The 20,332-nt window shown below is 44.3% G+C and overlaps 1 protein-coding gene across 1 annotated transcript in view; it reads left to right on the top strand.

Moving 5' to 3' along the window:
* The first annotated feature begins 475 nt into the window (after nt 1-475).
* The window catches only part of BTAF1 (B-TFIID TATA-box binding protein associated factor 1), a 251,002-nt gene continuing 231,145 nt past the window's right edge, over nt 476-20,332 (top strand). Inside the window, exon 1 of the mRNA XM_082268123.1 lies at nt 476-810. Within this exon, the coding sequence (XP_082124249.1) occupies nt 797-810 (14 nt within the window). The 5' untranslated portion in view covers nt 476-796. The remainder of the gene's footprint in view (nt 811-20,332) is intronic.

Raw genomic sequence — 20,332 nt, 5'->3', positions numbered from 1 at the left:
CATTGTCACTTAGGGGTGTACTCACTTTGGTTGCCAGCAGTTTAGACATTAATGGCTGTGTGTTGAGTTATTTTGAGGGGGACAGTAAATTTACACTGTTATACAAGCTGTACACTCACTACTTTACATTGTAGCAAAGTGTCATTTCTTCAGTGTGGTCACATGAAAAGGTATAATAAAATATTTACAAAAATGTGAGGGGTGTACTGACTTTGGTGAGATACTGTTTGAATGTCTTCCTCCTATATTGTTCCTCTTACACTGCCCTCATCCTCTCCTCACTCTACATATGTCATCATCACTCTGTCCCCCTCCTCTCTCCTCCCCCCTCCCCTCCACCCGGCCACTCCCCCTCCCTCTGCCAGCCCGATCGTGGAATCCCTGTCAATCCGGAGCCAGGGCCTCTGTGTGAGGGCGCCGCTGATTGGCCGCAGGCCGCCCATGTAGCCAATCAGACGGCGGCTAGCATGGTGGAAGGAATAAATACAAGATGGCTCCTCATATAAAGCCAGGCATCTGGCTCCTCCGCGGCCACGGTGAATTATCGCCTATAATCCGCTCCTGCTTCCGCTGTGGTCCTGAGGAGTGAACGGCGGCGCCGGAGAGAACAGGAGAGGAGCGAGGGCGGCCGGGGGCGATGAGTGCGCCTTAGGCGGGGGGCCGAGCGCTGGAGGTGCGGGTTGAGGTGAAGTCAGAGGCGGGTCTCAGCCCGGAATCTAGGCCCCGGCTCCTTCCTGGCCCTCCTCGTCCACATTCCAGCCCGGTGTGTGTGGCCCCTGAGGGGAAGAGGCCCGTCATGGCCGTGTCCAGGTTGGTATGCGGGGGACACTGGAGCTGTATAGACGGAGCTCGGCCGTGATCAGTGCTAGCACGCATGGAGAGAGGGGCGGTGGGGGCTCTCCTGGTGGTGGACTACAAGTACCGGCGATCCGGGCCTGACTGACACTTAATCTGCACGACTCCCATTGGGGCCCATTATGGAAACCAGGGCTGGTGTTGCCCCTGGCAACCCATCGCTGCTGACTGGTTGCCCCTGACAACAACATCCCCTGTGCCTCAGCTTGTCTGGATCAGACCCTGCAGGTCCACAAATCAGACCGAGGGCTGCAGGACACAGATTATTATTATTAATTCAGGATCTGTACAGGGATTCTGATTGGTTGCTGTGGATTACCATTAGGTTTCTGTTCCAGTTTTCAATAATCTGTTCCATTCTGAAGCATTTTATTGGGTATGCTGGAATTAAGGCCCTGGTAACACCTGAGCTATTTTCTGTTTGAAGCTTGTAGCTCTAAAGCGCTCAACAAGCCAAATCCCATTCATTTCAATGGCCCCCGTTCACATCTGAGAGTTTTGTCACCTGAAGTAAAATGCCTTTCGCTCAAAAAAGTACATGAGCTTCTTTTTGGCAGATTAAAAGCGTTTTTTGACTTCATGAGAAATGCCTAACTTGAGCGTTTTAGGCTGCATTGACATGTCAGCGTATGGATCGCGGGCAGAATCGCCGCGATCCCGCCCACGATCTGGAAATCATTGCAAATCGCGGGACGTCTGTGCGTTGCCCGTGATTTGCAATAGCACCCCAAACGCTGAGCGAGGTTGCTGCGATTTCCGCCTGCCGAATCGCGGTAACCTCGCGCAAAAAAAAATTGCGGGACGCATTACGCCCAAAAAAGTACAAGAGCTTCTTTGGAGCGTAATGCGTCCCATGATTATTTTTTTTTTTTGCGCAATGTTACCGCGATTTGGAGGCGCAAATCACGGTAACATCGCACAGCGTTTGGGGTGCTATTGCAAATCACGGGTAACGCACAGGCGTCCCGCGATTTGCAATGATTTCCGGATCACAGGTGGAATCGCGGCGATTCTGCCCGCGATCAATATGGTGACATGTGAATGCAGCCTTACAAACGTTTTCTGCTCAAACAGCAGCTCTCCACCACCATTCCCCCCACTCAGTGCTTTTTATTGGCTAAACAAAAATGCCTGAAGCTGTAAAACACTTGAAATATGCTTCTAAAATGCTTAAATGAGTCTAAAAAGCTGCAAAAAACACTTAAACACCAGTAAATTGCTACGCTCAGGTGTGAATGAAGCCTTAAGTTTTTGTGCTTAGACCGCGCTCCTATTTTATTTACCTGTAAAGGGGATCTCATTGACTTTCCTGTACATGACCTTTCCTTTTCATTAGGAGATCTAGCCTGGCTGAGCCTAGGTTCACACACATGTGTTTTGCCCGTGTGCACATCTCAGGTATTGGAGTCCATTCATTTGAATGGACTGCTGTACCTGCAGGGGGAAGTCCCTGAATCCCTTTTAATTTTCACTTATTACGGTAGTAATTGTCACAATGTGAGCTTCTATACACATGCTATGTTCTGTATACTGTTGGTGATGTTTATACTGTAAAAAGTACTTCAGTAACATTTTATTAGTAGAAGAAAAGTTCTTCTGCTGAAAAGTAGGGTTGCTGTTGAGCATTAATGGCACTTTTTTGCGCATCTACTAAAGAGCAGCGCACTTTCCCTGCAGATTGGGAATGCTTGCAATTTTGCAAGCGTTCCCAAACCACCCAACTGAACCTTGGCTTAAGGAATAAGTTCTCTTTTAACAAAAAAAAAATATAAATGCACAATTTTGTGCAGGTAAAAAAATGTGCATTTTTTTTTTTTTTGGAGCTTGTAAAGCATTTCACCAACGATCAGCAGACCTATAATGCCATGCAGGACTCCTTCAGACCTGTCGGTGTACCTGTGTGCTTGTTCCTCGTACGGGCAAGCCAATACCCTCTGACAGAAAGTATCCAACTACCACAGTGCCATGGTGGCTCATTGAGAACTACATGCCGACACCTGAAAAGGCTGTTGGGACATGTAGTTTCCCCGCTGTCACGAGAGAGGGGGGGTGGCTGGGGGAATGGCTGCAGCTGCTGGAACATGTTACATATTCCACCCTAAGTACGGATGTAACATGTTCCAAAAGGTGAACTTTTCCTTTGAAAGCATATCTCTGAGGGGAGAAAACAAAAAGTCTTGTTTTGCAGTGGAGCTTACATCCCACACTGCAAGGGCTAAATGCTAGTTCACATCTGTGTCAGTGGCTCCCAACCGATTTCCTCCAGTAAGCCTAGCAGGTCATGTTTTCAGGATTTTCTTCATCTTCCATATGTGGTTTAACCCCTTGCTGCCAACATAAAGCAAGGGATTGGACAGTGATGGTGAACCTTGGCACCCCAGATGTTTTGGAACTACATTTCCCATGATGGGTCATGCACTCTGCAGTGTAGGTAAGCATCATGGGAAATGTAGTTCCAAAACATTTGGGATGCCAGGGCAATCACTGGGATTGGAGCTTTAATGCCCATGTGCTGCACACCTGTCAATTGGCAGCTGAGGCTTCTATGTTGAGAGTGGACATTCAGCAAATTGACAGAGCTGTCAGAGATTCTAGTAATGATCAGGGGCCAGAGAGCACCACTCCCAGTCATGTGACCACTGACAGCCAATCAAAGTAATCCTGTGATTGAGAGAAGACCTCCCCCCAATAATAGTCCTGTTTAAGGGGTACCAGTGCTGGGCCTGAAGGGGTTCATCTTCCCCTGGCCTGGTATAAATTAAAGCTATGTTATCTAAGGGGAAATTCCCAAAACATGGCCTCTTTGGTGATATGTGAGGAATTGGAATGCTGACCTAGGGGGACAGATAAAGCAGCTGGAGCTCCCCATTCCACAGTGGTCCTTTGGTGTCTTTGCATCCAATGAAAGGCTCTGCATTGTACTTGGTGATGTTGGAAAACCTGTGACCGGCGGAGCATAGAGAAGGCTGTGGGGAGGGAGCTTGCTGGAGGGAAGGTCGGGTAAAACTTTCTGCCACCCTGAATATAAACAAGTGTTTAACCCTTGCTAAGCGAGGGGCAGCTCCACTGCATAGATAGATGTTCAGCTTTAGGCTCTTGCAGATGTGCTGTAGAATTCTTGCCCTTTAAATTTTAAGCCAGCACTGCTGAAACATGTGTTGGAACACAAGTGGCTGCATTGCCTTCAAAATACAGTGTGGGGTCCAAAGAAACCTAAAATAGGTCAAAAGCCGCCTCAGGACGGTCATTCACACTCTGCCCGAGAAGTAAATGGGGAATCTGCTGATTTTTGATTTTGTGGTGTTTATTATATATATTTTTAATCTTCATGAAAAGATTCATCTGTATATAATTTTCATGAAAGATCCTAAAACTGAAGCAGTGATTAGTCTACCAAAAATGCAGCTGATGTACTGAGAGAACCAACTTTCTGCTTTTTAATTCACCGAAAAAGAAAGAGGAATGGTTGCTATGGTTGGCAGTTACGTTGTGATTCCAGTTTTTATTAGAAAGTATCAGTGTTTCAGTATGCAAAACAAAAGGCAAAGAGCAGTAAACAATGTTTGAATGTCACTTTACTGAAGTAGATACCATGAAGTTATGGGTTTTGAATAGTTGCTATGGCTGCTGCACTTTGCTCTCTTCATTGTTTTAGTGGATAGGGCTATTTGTCTTTGCTCATCCCTAGCATAGGATACCTCTTCTTGTAGCCTTCAACTACAGAAAATATCATAGGTAAGAGGTTCTACCCCCGATTCGCTAGAATGATGTGCAGGGTGGGTGTTAGTTTTGCAGCACTTTTGGGGCTCAGCCTGTATTACCTGGATCTGTTGCTGGAACCCACTAGGGAAGAGCTTGCCTGTGATGCATTCTTTTTTTTTGTCTGTAGGTTGCTCCCTGCCTGAAGTGACGGTTCACATTTGTGCGATCACAGAGATCGCATGTAATTCGGAGCGCACTGCTCCTAAAATTTCATGCGATCTCTGTGCGGTGCAAATTCAGCCAAACATTTTGTAGGACCTTTTTTTTGGTCCGCAGCAGAATCAGATCGCATGGTGGTTCACACACTGTGCGAACTTTCAGACCGCACTGCGATATGCGATCTGATCTGGGGGTGTCGTTAACTTTTAATTGACACCCCCAGCGTATCGCATATGGCAGTGTGAGCTGTCAGGGGTGTGGATGCGGGAACACGCTGTATATTCGCAGCGTTCCCGCATCGCACAAATGTGAACCGGCACAAAGTGATGTGGTATACATTGCAACAGACCCCCCCCCCCCTTTCTTTTTCCTTCAACGAAAATGGCTTTAACCACTTTACCACCGGAGGATTTTGCTGTCTTACGTCCAGGCCACTTTTTGCGATTCGGCACTGTGCGACTTTAACTGAGACTTTAACTGACAATTGCTCTGTTATGCAACGCCGTACCCAAACGAAATTTACGTCCTTTTTTCCCACAAACAGAGCTTTCTTTTGGTGGTATTTGATCATCTCTGCGATTTTTTTTTTTTTTTTTTTTTTTTTTTTTTTTTTTTTTTTTTTTTTTTTTTTTTTTTTTTTTTTTGCAATATTAGTTAAAAAATGCGACTATTTTGAAAAAATAACAATATTTTTCTACTTTGACAGTTAAAAAATATCCAATATATTCCATTTTTGTCATATATTTAGGCCAAAATGTATTTAGCTGCATGTCTTTGACAAAAAAATTCTCGAGCTAATTTTTAACCGCTTTATGACCGGAAGGTTTTACACCATTCCTGACCAGGCCATATTTTGCGATTCGGCACTGCGTTACTTTAACAGACAATTGCGCAGTCGTGCAACGCTGTACCGAAATTAAATTTGTCCTTTTTTTTTCCCCCCACAAATAGAGCTTTCTTTTGGTGGTATTTGATCACCTGTGCAATTTTTACTTTTTGCGCTATAAACAAAAAAAGCGACAATTTTGAAAAAAATAACTATTTTTCACTTTTTTATATGAAATTCCCCCCCAAAAAAATGTAAAAATCAAATTTTTTTTATAATTTTAGGCCCAGTTTGTTTTCTGCTACATATTTTTGGTAAAAAAAATCGCAATAAGCGTATTTTGATTGGTTTGCGCAAAAGTTATTGCATTCACTAACTAAGGGAAAGATTTCGGTCTTTTTTTTTTTTTTTTTTTTTCCGGATTGCGGCGGACAGATCGGACCCTTGACTGACATTTTTGACACCTTTGGGGGTACCAGTGACATTACTGCAGTAATCAGTGCTATACATATGCACTGTTACTGTAAAAATGACACTGGCAGGGAAGGGGTTGATTTTTATTGGTGATCAAGGGGTTAATGTATGCCTGGTGCTTACTAACGTGTGTGGGCGGAGGTGACTGAGTGACACAGGGACAGATCGCAGGTTCAGCTATGCTGAATCTTGTAATCTGACCCTGCCTGTCACTTAGGAGATCCGCCCGCTTTGTTTACACAAGCGGGCGGATTTCCACACTAGATCCCCGACGGATCGGGGAAGAGCAGCGGTGATCACCGCCGCTCCTCCCCTGGCCCGACTCCCGCTGTAACTGAATACCGCGGGGGCGAGCCTCCGCCGGCGCGCGCGCTCCGCCGAGAAAGGGGAATGTTTAGGTCTACGTCGCCAGACGATAACAAGCCACTTTGCCGCAGTACAGTCAACGTGACTGGTCGGCAAGTGGTTAATAAAGTTATTTACAAACGGATCACTTGAAACCAATCCCCTCACAGGTGAGGGCCACTTCACACTACAAGTGCAGTTGCAGTGCTGTACCTGTGGTTTTCATGCGGCTTACCTGCGGTTTCCCATAGACTTCTGTTATGGTCTGCTTTTTTTGGCACATTTTGGCGCAAGATGCAGCATAAAGGACTCTTGATGTAAGGTGCTAAAAACACAGGACATAAAATAATCTATGGATAGCCTGCACAAAAACCATGGTGGGCAGAGTGCGCTGCACCCATGCTGCGGCCAAACTAGAATGCCCCTGTTTTAAAGCAGCCTTAGGCTGGCCATACATTATACAATTTTCTTGTTCAACTTTCCTTTAGATTTACCAAAACCATATAATATAAGTTCAAACCTGAACACTTACAATTTGTATGCAATCAGGCAGACCCTTGCACTACATAGTTGAAGGTAAATCTAAAGGAAATTGAATAAGAAAATTGTATGGTGTATGGCCAGCCTTACTGTGTTATTCTGCCAAGCTGGGAGTTTGAAATCTGCCAGGCAGCAGTGGTGAGGCAGGCCAAGGTAATTTTTTTTTTTTTCTTTTCCAGCATTATCTATTTAAAAAGCAATTTGTGTTGTGGCTGGAGGTTTGAGGGGGAAAAAAAAGTGTTGGCCCTCCATACTATGTGCAGGCTGCCTTTGTTTTTGTGTCTGCATCTGCCATGAGCTGTGTGCAGGTAGCCATTAGAAATGGATGTAGGCTCAGCAGCTGCACAGAAACACCGCTTCATATCAAAATTTGACAGCAATGTAGCTACCTCTGCACCACTGAATTGTGACATTTTGTCTGTTGAGCTGTTCAGACACCAAAACAAAAGCGGCCTGCATTGGTGCCAATGCCCATCTGAATGAGGCTTAAGTCGCTGGGTTGGGGGCAGGCCTAGCCCATTTATTTTTTCAGAGCTTTGCTATTGGCCAGTTAGGCTGTGCATTGCAGTAATAGGTCAGCATTGAGGTTAAGGAAACGGGGAAAACACATAAGTAAGTTAATTTCTTGCTGATTTATCAGAACTGAGACAAGGAAAATTGTAGTTTGTCTGCTTGTCATAGCCACCAGTGACTCCTCTTTTGGGCCATACAGGGAATCTGCTTGTTACTGACGACCGCTTCACTTTTGTCTTGGGTTTCTTTAATCCACTTGTCTTATTTCAGACTTTGTGGTTAAAGAGTTCCCTTGCTTTAGTTTCAGGAGGAATTTTTTTTGGGTCTCCTGCACTTGAAGAGGTTGTAAACCCCTTTTTAAATAAAAAAAAAAACAAAAAAAAAACGAACAAACCCTGTAAGACCCGGTTCACACTAGCGCGACTTGTCAGGCGACTTGGTCTCCTGACAAGTCGCCGTGGGTTGCCTGCCATAGATTAGCACAGGACCCATTCTAATGGGAGCGACACAAGTCGCTCCGACTTAGAAAAAGGGTCCTGTACTACTTTGGGGCGACCTGCATTGACTTCAATGATATGAAGTCCATGCATGTCGTGCTGAGGTCACGGTGCACGCTGTGCTACACGACTTCACGCGTTGCCCCAGCAAGTAGCGTCGCCCCTGTGTGAACGGGGTCTAAGACAAAGGCATAATGAGCTAGTATGCATCTCATACTAGCTTATTATGAAATTCTTCCCTTAGAATGAAGCCCCCGTAGCGGCGCCCGCACACTGCTGACGCGGCTGACATCTTCCCCAGTGTTTCTTCTGGGTTTGCATGCTTCGGCGCTGTGATTGGCCGGAGCCGTGATGACGTGGCCGTTCCCTTCAGAGCTCATGTGCCAGTGATGTCAGCCTGATCATAGGCTTACCTATAGGTATAAGTTACAGAGGAAGCTTTACTTCCTCTTTTAGAACATTACAAACCCACAACTGTAAAATCAGTCTGTATTGTATATACACTAAGGCATTCTTGTTCTATTCACTGTGGAACGCAAGGGTTATTCCTCTGCATTGTGTAAAAAGGTAAAAAGGTATCTGGTCTTCTCCGATCCTCCCCTTCTACAGTCTAAATCCATCTGCTGATAGAACCTAACCATAGGAGGCACTCTACTTTGTTTTTTTTTTTTTTTTTTTTTTGAGGGGGTAGGGGAGGGCCAAACGGCACTGTCCAGACATTCAGGGGGTCATGCAGCCTCATAGTATAGTCAGAGGAGAATGACCTCTCCTCCTACAAGCTTAAACAAAACACTGTGAAAAAAGGTATAGTGCGCTCAAAACAAATCATAAATATTAAACATGGCACCTGGGATGACCCAAATATTATGGTGATCGTCATACAGTGTGAAAAACCATACGTGAAAATTCTTTATTCAAAAATGTATAATTTATAACAATCGTGAAAATATATAATGTCCTCCAATTGGTCCCGATAATCTCAAATAGCCACAGATCAAGCTTCCATCAATAGTGGATCTTCAATCTTGCTAATCTTAGCCCGATATATGTGAGGTTGAAATAAAAGAAATGGCCACTTACCAGATAACCCTAAACAGTGAGCCTTTTTGGTGAATGGGCACTTTCCACACGTGAACAAATGAAATCAAGTGAGGTGGTACGCCAAACTTCTTACCAGTATGTAGAGGGTAGGTATAAACCACTGTTTATACGGATGCACCAGATAGAGGGTATCCAATGTGTGGGCTGAATGTTTCTCCACTCTACCATATCCAACTCACCGATGTGGCCGGCGATACTGTACTCTAATGTAGCTCCCCCATAACAAAAGATATAAAGTGCCAATACTGTAGTGCATTATCCTTTTAAAAAAACTTTATTAAAAAAGAAACACACTTACATGGCAAATGGAAGGAACTGAGCATAAACAATGGTTCCAAGTGTAACGAACATGACTGCTTGCAGTACGGAACGTGTGGTGTGGCTACTCACCCCGACGCCGTTCTCATCAGGCTTCAGCTGGGACCGGAGCATGTATGAAGATCACCATAATATTTGGGTCATCCCAGATATCATATGTTTAATATTTATGATTGTGTTGAGTGCACTATACCTTTTTTCATATTTATTTTCCCTATTTTAGTGCTGCCGCATAATTGTATGGTTAGCGCACCTTATTTTCTTTCACATTCATTAACAGAACACTGCTAGAAGTCAAGACTTCTATATGCTGCTGACTAGAAAAGGTATTGGGCAGTTTATATTTACTAACATAATTGTATTTCTGTGTACTGTCTGAGACCCGATCTAGTGATTGCAGTGTCCTGAGTATAGTAACGCTTTAACCCCTTTCAGTTTTTTGGTGCATTTTTTTTTTTTTTTTTCTAATGCACTCTGTTTATGGATGGCAGAGCAGATTTTGGTAGTAGAGCTGTAAACCTAGCTGCTTTGGTATGGACCTCAAGGCCACATATATCCTGGGCGTTTAGTTCCTGTGTGTCCAACCCCAGTGTTCCCAGGAGGCACGGGTGCAACATCTGTCTGATGGGCTGAAATATGCTGCAGCTGGACACGGTACCAAGTGTTAACCCCTTGCCGACCGCCTATTGCATATATACTGCGGAAGGCGGGTTTGGCTGCGCAAACCGAAGTATGGGTGCGTCGGATTGCGGGAGCGCTCCTTGGGGCACGTGTGCGCCTTCCCCCATAAGGAAACAGGGATGCCTATCCAAGGGACCAGTGGCCGCGATTGCCGCCGGGCACACGCCATCGCTCCTCGCTGAGAGAGAACGAAGATCTGCTGTTGTAAACACAGCAGACCGTTCTCTCTGGAATGAGCACAGAGAGCCTGTAATCCTCCTATTTAGGGTCACAGGTCTCTGTGTTGATTCCAGAAGTACCTCCTCCCATACAGTTAGAAAACACTCCCCTAGGCTCACACTTAACCCTTTGATCACCCCTGGGTTAACCCCTTTCCTGCCAGTGTCGTTATTCCAGTAACAGTGCATATTTTTAGCACTGATTACTATAGTAATGCCACTTGTCCCCCCCAAAAGTGCAAAAAATGTCAGGTGTCCGATCTGTCCGCTGCAATGTTGCAGTCCTGCTATAAATCGCAGATCGCCGCCATTACTAGTTAAAAAAAAAAAAAAAAAAAAAAAAAACTTCAATCTTTCCCCTAGTTTGTAGACACGATAATGTTTGCGCAAACCAATCAAATACGCTTATTGGGTTTTTTTTTAACAAAAATATGCAGCAGAATACAAATTGGCCTAAAATAATGAAAAAATTAGATTTTTCCTTTTTAGTAAATGTTTTTTATAGCACAATGTGAAATTTTTTTTTTTTTTTTTCAGAATTGTCGCTCTTTTTCCGCTTATAGCGCAAAAAATAAGAATTGCATAGGTGGTCAAATACCACCAAAAGAGAGCACTATTTGTGAGGGAGAAGAGGACATTTTTTTTTTTTTTGGGTACAGCGTCCCACGTGCAGTTGTTTGTTAAGTAATGCAGTGCTGAATCGCAAAAAATGGCCTGGACATTAAGGGGGCAAAACCTACCGGTCCCCGAAGTGGTTATGGCTGTAAGCCCTAATGCCCATATCCCCATAATGCAAGTATTCTGTTTCCCTACATATGCCCCTGAACAGATGGGGCCCTAACGTTAGCACCACTTGGTACAGCATCCTGATAAGGCGTATTTTAGCCTGGTATAGACTTTGACAGGCTGCAGGCAATGGGGCTGGATGCTGCACCTGTAATGACTGGCTAAACATCCAGTTTCATGTGGCCTAAAGCTCACCAGTCTTGAAAGGATGGTGCTCAAATATTGTGGGGTTATCAGTCGGTCAACTTTAAATGCAGGGGTAAGAGTTTGGTAGAGTCCAAGCTGGGGAGACCGCTCCAGGTGAGGCAGGAATCAGGTGCCGGTCGGATCCGTAATCCAGAATCATATGAAGGAATGACCGCACTTCCGATAAAGTTCAAAAATGGAGTGTATTTATTCCACATCAAACGAATGGCAAAATATAAAACGTACACACTGTGAGTGCAGGACAAAACGGTAGACGCGTGTTAAAGCTGGATGTGTCGCTTACTCATTAGCAAGTTTTTTTTCAAAAACCCACGGGGAGATGCACTGTTTCTAATCAAAGTTATGTAGAGGTACATTGTTCGTGGGTATAAAAAGGGGAATGGGAAAGGAAAAATGCAAAACAAAGGGAATGGGTTAGAATACATAACGTGCCAGCTAATTGAATTTCATCAATCCATGTTGGAATAACCAAATTGCTGTAGGGAACCCGATGTGTTTGAAATCGGCCGGTCTATGGGTCAATGTTGGTAATGGGTAAGCGACCCATCCAGTTGTGAAACGCGTCTACCGTTTTGTCCTGCACTCACAGTGTGTACGTTTTATATTTTGCCATTCGTTTGATGTGGAATAAATACACTCCATTTTTGAACTTTATCGGAAGTGCGGTCATTCCTTCTTACTTCAAGGGGTAAGAGTTTGGTCACGTTTGAAAAACGCTCAGGTTGGCACTCTTGCACTTGGTGGATCCTGGGGCAAAAGATACAAGCACTGTATGCTCCCCCACAAACACCGTTGGTTTGGGTGTCAGTCATAGCTGACACTTTGACTTTAGTTGCAGCTGAAACTTGTTTATCTGTGGAGCAGACATCAAGGTGTCAATGTACTGCCAACCTTGGAAAACAACGGTCCCTGGAGATGTGTAAGCTCTGCACCCAGGAGCAGCTAAGCAGTCATTGACAGAAGATCATAAGCTGTAGCAAACTGATAGCTGTGGTGTGTGTGCTTTTTTTCTTTTTTTTTTTTTTCTTCTCCTTTTTCTTTCCAGCAAAATATTCTAGCTATATGCAAGCAAATGCACCCCTCCCCCCCCCCCCCCAAAAAAAAAAAAAAAAAAAAATGTTCCTTGTAGTACCTTACTGTAATGTAAACTTTTGGACTAGTTGTGGCAAGTGAATGCTGGCTGATTATTGGTCTTTTCTGTTGCTTACAGAGCCTGTCAGTAGTTTGTTTCATGCTTCTTCCTATAATGGGGTTAATCAGTAGTTAGTATATGCATGCTGTCCTCAGATATGTTCTGCCAAATGAGCATTTGCTGCAGACTGCAGATGACTCTGTAGGAGCTGCACCTTTTGCTGTTTCCCCTCCAGCATTCATATGTTTACATTAACGTGCATAGCAGTGGGGGCCTTAGTTGGCTAAATATATATGTGATTTTCACTTACTTGTGCCATGTCTCCTACAGTAACCTTGTTTGAAGTGTGTTTTGTGTAAAATTTCAGAACACAAAATTTGTGTTGACTGTTTTGAAAACGTGTATTGTAATGAATTTTGGATCACACATAAGCATGCTTCTTTGTGTCCTTGGCCTGCCATACATTCTGCACAACCTAAATGGTGCTTACACCTCACATAGGTTTAGGAGATAAACCACTGAGGAACCCAGTAGTATAGAGCTGTTAGTCTGGGCAGCGCACCCTATCCTGGCATGAATAGCTTAGTGGCCTTGATGTCTGACTTGGAGCTCTACCTTGGCCCTCCACTACTACATACATGTGAGTGGAGATATTTACCTTTGAGGCTGCATTCACATGTCAGCGTATGGATCACGGGCAGAATCGCCGCGATTCCGCCTGCGTTCCGGAGATCATTGCAAATCGCGGGACGCCTGTGCGTTGCGATTCTGCCAGCGATCCATAACGCTGACATGTGAATGCCTCCTGATGGGTGAGATGCTTTAAGGCAGAGAGACGTTAAGACACCTGTTTAGCGTGCACCTGTATTGGAGTTCCTCAGGAACATAAGGATGCATATGATCAGGATAAAGCTGTTGGATATATTGAGGCGCCTACTTTTTTTTTTTTTTATTCCTTTATTTAGTAAGAGGTTGCAATATAAACAGAAGGCACATCATGTAAAAATGAAACAGTGCAATCTGACAACAGCGTCATAAACAGCGCTTCACCAAAGGTTACAGTAGCTGTGAAATGAATATAGTGAACTGGAACAGATAGGTGGAATCAGTCCCCTCCTGGGTGTGAAAAGTAACATGCATATCTAATGTAACAAAGATTGGCGGATTGAGGGACAAGTAAACAACCTTCAGTTATAGAAAACTTATGGGTTTCGGGTACCAGGGTAGTACCGACGGACGGGCTCCTGTACGGAGCAGGAAACGGTAACTCCAAACCATGGAGTCAGTCAGGGAATGAACAAGCAGTAGGGATATAAACTACAGAATACCCCAGTCTTGGGGAGAATGTGTGGATATGTAGAGATGTGAGAAAAAGAGGGCAGGAAACACAGGGTGAAGAGGGGAGGGAGCAGGGAGGAAGCTGTAGGGGTCGGTAAGACCTGGGACCCCAGGCCCATGCGCCCCCCGAGCCCTAGCCGGAGACGGAGAGCTCCCGCAGGTAAGCGTCCGTACATGTGAAGTAGTCCCATGGTCCCCATTTGTCCTGAAAAGCTTGTTCTGATTGTACAGAGTAGCCGACAAGTCCTCCATGTCCCGAAGCTCCTTAACCTTGGAGAACCATAAAGACCACGTTGGTGCGTCAGGTGATCTCCAGCAGAGGGGTGTGCAGGCTTTGGCAGCATTTAAAAGCTGAATAGTCAGAGAGGACTTGTATTTTTTTTTTTTTTTTTTAACGGGCTGGCGAGTGAGGTGCAGCAAACACCGCAGGATCATCCGCCACGCCCACGTTGGTAAGCTGTTTGATAGCGCCGGCCACCACTTGCCAAAACGGTCTGACCAGCGGGCATTCCTAAGAAAAAAATTTAACATCGTCCCCCGTGGCGTCATCACAACAGCAGCATTTATCCAATACCTTAGGGAAACAACGGAGGTGACTACTTTTAAACATTAGAGCAAAAATGTTGATCTCTGACCAGTTTACTGTGAAGTCCAGATAAGTCAAAAGCACAAAGGATTATACTGATACGCAAGTTAGAATGAGGCCCAAAGGAATTTTAAGGGGTGTAGCCCAGAGAAAAATGTTCAAACCACTTAATAATCACATTACATTTAAAAATGGACATTGTGAAAAAAGTGTACTGGCGTACACCAATATACATTACATTGAACAGAAGTATGTAATGGGCATCAAACACTGTTGGGTTGCTTCTCAACTCGTTTCATGAAACAACGGTTCACTTTATCAGGCTACAAAGCAAATCTCAGGCTGATAACCGACATCTGCAAGGGAACCATGTCATTAAAGCGGAGTTCCAGCCTAAAACACTCACCTGTCCAACGGTCCAGCAATGCGGCCGCCCGAAGCCTCGATCCTCTCCCTCTCTGCTCTCCGGCACCAGCATCACTGGTGTGGGCACCCGGCTGTGACAGTTTGCGGCTTCACAGCCGGGTACCCACTGCGCATGCACAAGTTGCGCTACGCGTCATGATTGGCCGGCAATCTTCTGGGACCTCTGACATGTCCCAGAAGATTGCAGGGAGGGGGGGGGAGAGGAGAACTTCCGCTCAGGGCGCCGCGGCGCTTTCCGAGCAGAAGTGGGTACCTGTCAAAACTAGGTACTCGCTCCCCCCCCCCCCCCCAAAAAATGACATGTCAAATGTGGCATGTCAGGGGGTTAGCACTACCTAAAACGAAAGTTCCACTTTTGGGTGGATCTCCGCTTTAAGATAAACAATGATCAAACAAAATACCATCATAAGAAGGCATATAGGTTTGGCCTGTATCAAAATGTTTATAAAGTAACAAATACTGAAAGAAATTTTGTACTTGCACAACAAATGTGACATCAAAAACATCACTTATTTAGTAAGAGTCAAAAAGATAAAATTCAGTGTCTCTCCTATATGGGCAGGTATAGTGGATTAGCATGGGCTGGGGCCTTTCCGCCCGGGAACTTGGGGTGGGGTACACCATCAAGGGGAGGACCCATAAGAAGGGTGGCGAGGCCAGGTCAAAATGAGGAAGGAAAAACGGCTTATGGTTTAAATGAATAAATAAGACCTTGTTATGATCTTGTAAAGGGTAAGCTAGGCTGTAAAAACTATGTATATCATAACCTTTCCGCCTCATGTGAATGCAGAGACAGAATGTGAAATTGGTGAACAAAAAAAATCTATGTATGGGGGAAAAAGTGATAAGAATGGGCATAAAGTCACAATACCGACTTAACATATAAGCCCCAGAGTAAAGCCACATGCCAGTGAAGCCAAAAGACCTCATGTGACATATAGAAAAGAGCCACATGTAAGCTATACTGTGAAAAGTAATTAGTTGGAGATAATGGCCAAGAGTCACACTCCATGAATTATAAAGTTCATCAAATGGTACCCAATCACCATAGAAGGGAATACAGTAAACCCCCGCTCCATCGCAGTTCAGTTTTTGCGGTCCCGGTATATTGCGTTTTTTTTTTTTTTTTTTTTTTTTTTGTAATGTTGTTTTACTATATAAATCATTAAAAATTAAATATTTTTGTGTTTTCCATAGCTCTTGCTATGTCTCATCATCTTTTATGTGTTTAAATTAGTTTGTATTGTGTTAAAGTGTGTTTAAAGACCTTAAAATGCTTTTACACATACAGTGAGGCTCCTTTCACATCTAGGCGTTTTGGGGCGTTTTTCTGCTCTAGGATCAGCTCTCAAAACGCCTAACAAGACAAATCCTATTCATTTCAATGGCCCCTGTTCACATCTGAGCGTTTTGACGCTGTATACAAAACTCCCAACGCTCAAAAAAGTACATGAGCTTCTTTTTGGGCAGATTACAGGCGTTTTCCATTGATCTCTATTCAATCTAAAAACGCCTGCACAAAAATCGCGGTAAAAATCGCGGTAAAATCGCCGCAAAAAACTCGCGAAAAACGCTACGCTCAGGTGTGAATGTAGCCTGACAGTAAAAAAAAAATGCCTACAATGCATTTTAATAGTGTTTTTCTATTTTGCGGATTTTCACTTTTCGCGGCTGGGTCCGGAACGTAACCCCTGCAATGGAGGGGGGTTTACTGTAACAGCCATATAGTCACTATTTGTCCAGAGTCCCAGTGCCTACAGTGTTGTAAGCATCTGTAGAGCTGGACATTTGGAAGAGGAATAAATGGCCAGCCCTAGCTACCCCTAGGAGGACCTCCCCAAGGCAAGAAAATCGGCCCGCTTATCTTGATGCAGAATGCTGGACACACACTAGTAGGTTTTTATACATTTGATGATTCTATCAGGCTTGACCACTGTTATTTGAAAGTACTTCAAAAGGTATTTTGCTCGTAACAGTTTTGGCATGAATGGAATTTCCAAAATGTAAACCATATTCACTATTAGAATTTATTTATTTTTTTTTTTTTGAGAGTTTTCCATCCTGCTCCTTAGAATTTTCTTGCCACGATCCGAAAAGTAGTATTTTCAAATGGAACCCTACTAGCTGATGCAGTGATTTAATAAACTTCCTGAAAAATGTATGTTGCTTGGCTCTGCTTGTCTGAAGTGGCAGATGAAAACCTAGGAAGAAACCACCAGTGCCATCAGGGGGAGGCTGAGGTGTGACAGTTGCTGTATTGTCAGGGAGGGGACTAGATGGTTACAGAACTATATGGTGGTTCATTCATATGATTGTTCTGGTTAGTGTTAATGCTGGGCTAGTCTACATTGGCCTTTCAAGAGTAGCTTCAACCAAAGACTAGACCTGTTTGGAAATGGGTGGTTTTGATTTTCGGATGGTTCCCCTCATTGTTACAGCCTTTTAGGTCAGGGTCTGCTATGAGGTGAAGTGAATTCTCCATGGTTTTCTATGGAAGATATGTTACGGGGCAGATGATGCAGCATTTGTGTCATCCTTCCTCTAGTGGATTTACTGTAGGAATATATGTAGACAATAGGCCAGAAGCCGAGTCCTGGAAAGTTGTATAAAACTCTTCTCCACTCAAAATGTCCTGTGTTGCATCCACTGCCTTACTGGCTATCATGGTGATCCTCTGGCTTCAGTACTTCGAGACACTGACTGAAACAGAAAATGGAACAAGTGAATTCTGTATTATCTGCATACTTGTTCCCCATTTATTTGATAGAATCTTATGTGAAGTTGGCCATCCAGGCATCAAGTATATTGGGAATGCGTATAGCAATGGTAGACCTGATATATTTAACAAATTTAAGTGCACTTCCAAAGTGGCACTTGTTCGAATGTTTGCTCTGTGGTGTCTGGATTACCCATTTCGAATCTGGAAAGTATTTGCATCGCTTCCTTTTCCAAATTGTAATGCTACAGCCTTATTCCAAAATGGATTAAATTCATTATTTTCCTCAAAATTCTACAAATACCCCGTAATGAAAACGTCAGAGAGAAGCTTGTTTGAAATCTTTTTGTTTTCTTTATTTTTAGTAAATTTGCAATCGCAAAAGTATTCAGTATTTGAAGCCCCCTTGAGGGCTTAGTTCTAAGGTGAGTATTTCCTAATGCGCTAGTATGCGATGCATACAATCACATTGTGCTTTTATCTTGCAGGGTTTTTTTCAGTGGGTTTACAACCACTTTAAGGCTAAACTTTTGTTAATGAGTTAAATCCACAGCTGAAATGTATAGATTATGAAGTAATGGCTCAGAGGTTTGAAGAAAATTAGAATTGGCACGAAGTGTGTGTGATAGATATAGATATATATAGAGAGAGAGATAGATAGAGATATATATATATATATATATATATATATATATATATATATATATATATATATATATATATATATATATATATATATATAATGAATTGTTTTTTTCTCTTTTAAAGCTAGTTTGTGTGCCAATTGAAAAATTCTCCACTGCTCTTTGTGCCTTCTAAATTAACTGCGTATGGGTCCCCTATTGTTTACTGCATGCTACCACACAAAAGTGTTTGACAGCTATTGCTCTGGAGTCCATGGGTGGTGCTGTGCTGGCAGAGTTTGTGGATGTGTGGTGTATTTTTTTTATGCCTAGTCAGGACCTACACTGATCAAAATTCTAAACACAGTTTGTTTTTGCCCCCCATTTTTCATGAGATGTATTCAAAGATCTAAGACTTGTACTATATACACAAAAGGCCTATTTACCTAGTCATCCTCCAGGACGGTCACATGAGAGAGATAAGGCTCCACCTCCTGCAGGAAACACAAGCACACAAGTTTAAAACAAGCAGCCTTAGGCTGCCCCTTCAGTTCTTGTGTTTCCTGTGTCCTGCAAACACAGCACAAGGGGACAACTCCCCAGTGTTTTTTTTTTTTTTTTTTTGGCCTGGAAACAGGTTTTCTCTATTACCCAGGGCAGGCGCCCCCGGGGTACCCCCTGCGCCCCCCCTGAATTATGACTGGCGAGGCCGTCAGTCTCGGGTAACAGGGCAAAGGGGGACAGAGGGGGGCCTTAGAAGCAGCCCCCCCACCAGCCTGGAAACCCAAACGCCCTCAGGGGAACTGAGGGGGGTTTCCAAAGAGGGGTTTTCCCTAGTACTTCCCATCCCCCACTCTAGTGGGCGATGGGAGCAGAGCCCTGGAGGTACTTTCTTGGACGCCAGGTGGTCTCCTCCCAGTTGGGTGGTCACCTCTTCAGCCTCCGGGTGGGAGATGGCGGCAGCAGCAGGTCCTGGCTCCATCTCCCCGCGTAATGCTGCAGCCATCTTGGAAAAGGGCAAATACATTAAAAGAATAGGGTGGATGGGTGGATGCCCTTACGTCAAGGGGGCGGGCCCTAGATGCAATTTTCGCGCGAAAATTAAATATTAAACAGGGCCCAGGCTATACTCAGCGGCTTTCATCACAGTGATACCCCCCCCCCCCAGGTGGCACAATGGCGGATGACCGTACCAGACTGCCAGAGGCTGCGGAGCCTAGCCCCAGCTCTCACTCGGTAAGTGAGACAGGGGCAGACTGTACCAAGGGGGAGAGGGGAGACTCACAGGAAAGACAAACCACTTACCCCTGCATTTCTCTTTTTTTTTTTTTTTTTTTTTTTTTTTTTTTTTCTCTCCCCCCGCTCCCACTTGCTTATTCATTCTTGCCTTTTTTCCACATGCGATCCTTGAATTTTTTTTTTTCTCACAGACCAAAAGTCAGGAACAGACGGAGGGGAAATCAAAAAAGAGGAAATATTGCCGCACATACGGTACAAAGCTTCCGGCCGAAAGTGACAAACTTTTTGTAGCAAATGCATTTAAAAAGATAGTCCATGTAGAAACAAAGCCATTAGCAGAGGACTTCACAGAGTTTTAAAAAATAAATTACATCCACACTGCAGTCCCTGCAATCAACGCCATGAAAGGCCCAGCCCTTCACTTCATCACGGGGTAAAACCCCTAAAAAGGGGAAACCCAAACCGGTACCCAACCAAGCTCCTCGGACTCTGATTCAGAATCAGACGAGGGGGAACTGCTATATAAAACCGGTTCAGATTCGGACGGCGACTCGGGAACGATAGAACCCCAAAAGATCCCTAAACACCTCTTCCCAGCGGAGGAAACGGAAGAATTGCTACAAGAAATCTATGTAACCGAAGACTTCCCAGAAGCACTACCCACAGACTCTCAGGGATAGACTTTACAGGGGGCTTCAGGAAGAAAAACGCAAAACATTCCCTATACATCAAGCAATCAAAAGCATCCTAGACAAGGAATGGAAGAACCCCGAAAACAAACAAACTCTTCTTCCCTAAGGCGCTGAAGAGACGCTTTCCATTTGAGGAAAACCAAGTCACCGCAACCAAATGCCCAAAACTGGATTCCTCTTTAGCCAAAGTGTCTAACAGATCGGATCTTTCCTTCGAAGATATGGGCCAGCTGAAAGATCCAATAGACAAAAAGATGGAGGTCACACTCCGGCGAGCCTATGAGGCGGGGTTCCAACA

The sequence above is a fragment of the Pelophylax lessonae genome (genome assembly GCF_965119305.1).
Source record: "Pelophylax lessonae genome assembly, chromosome: 9".
Classification (NCBI taxonomy): domain Eukaryota; kingdom Metazoa; phylum Chordata; class Amphibia; order Anura; family Ranidae; genus Pelophylax; species Pelophylax lessonae.
Note: the sequence above shows the minus strand (reverse complement) of the source record. Positions and strands in the feature narration are given on the sequence as shown.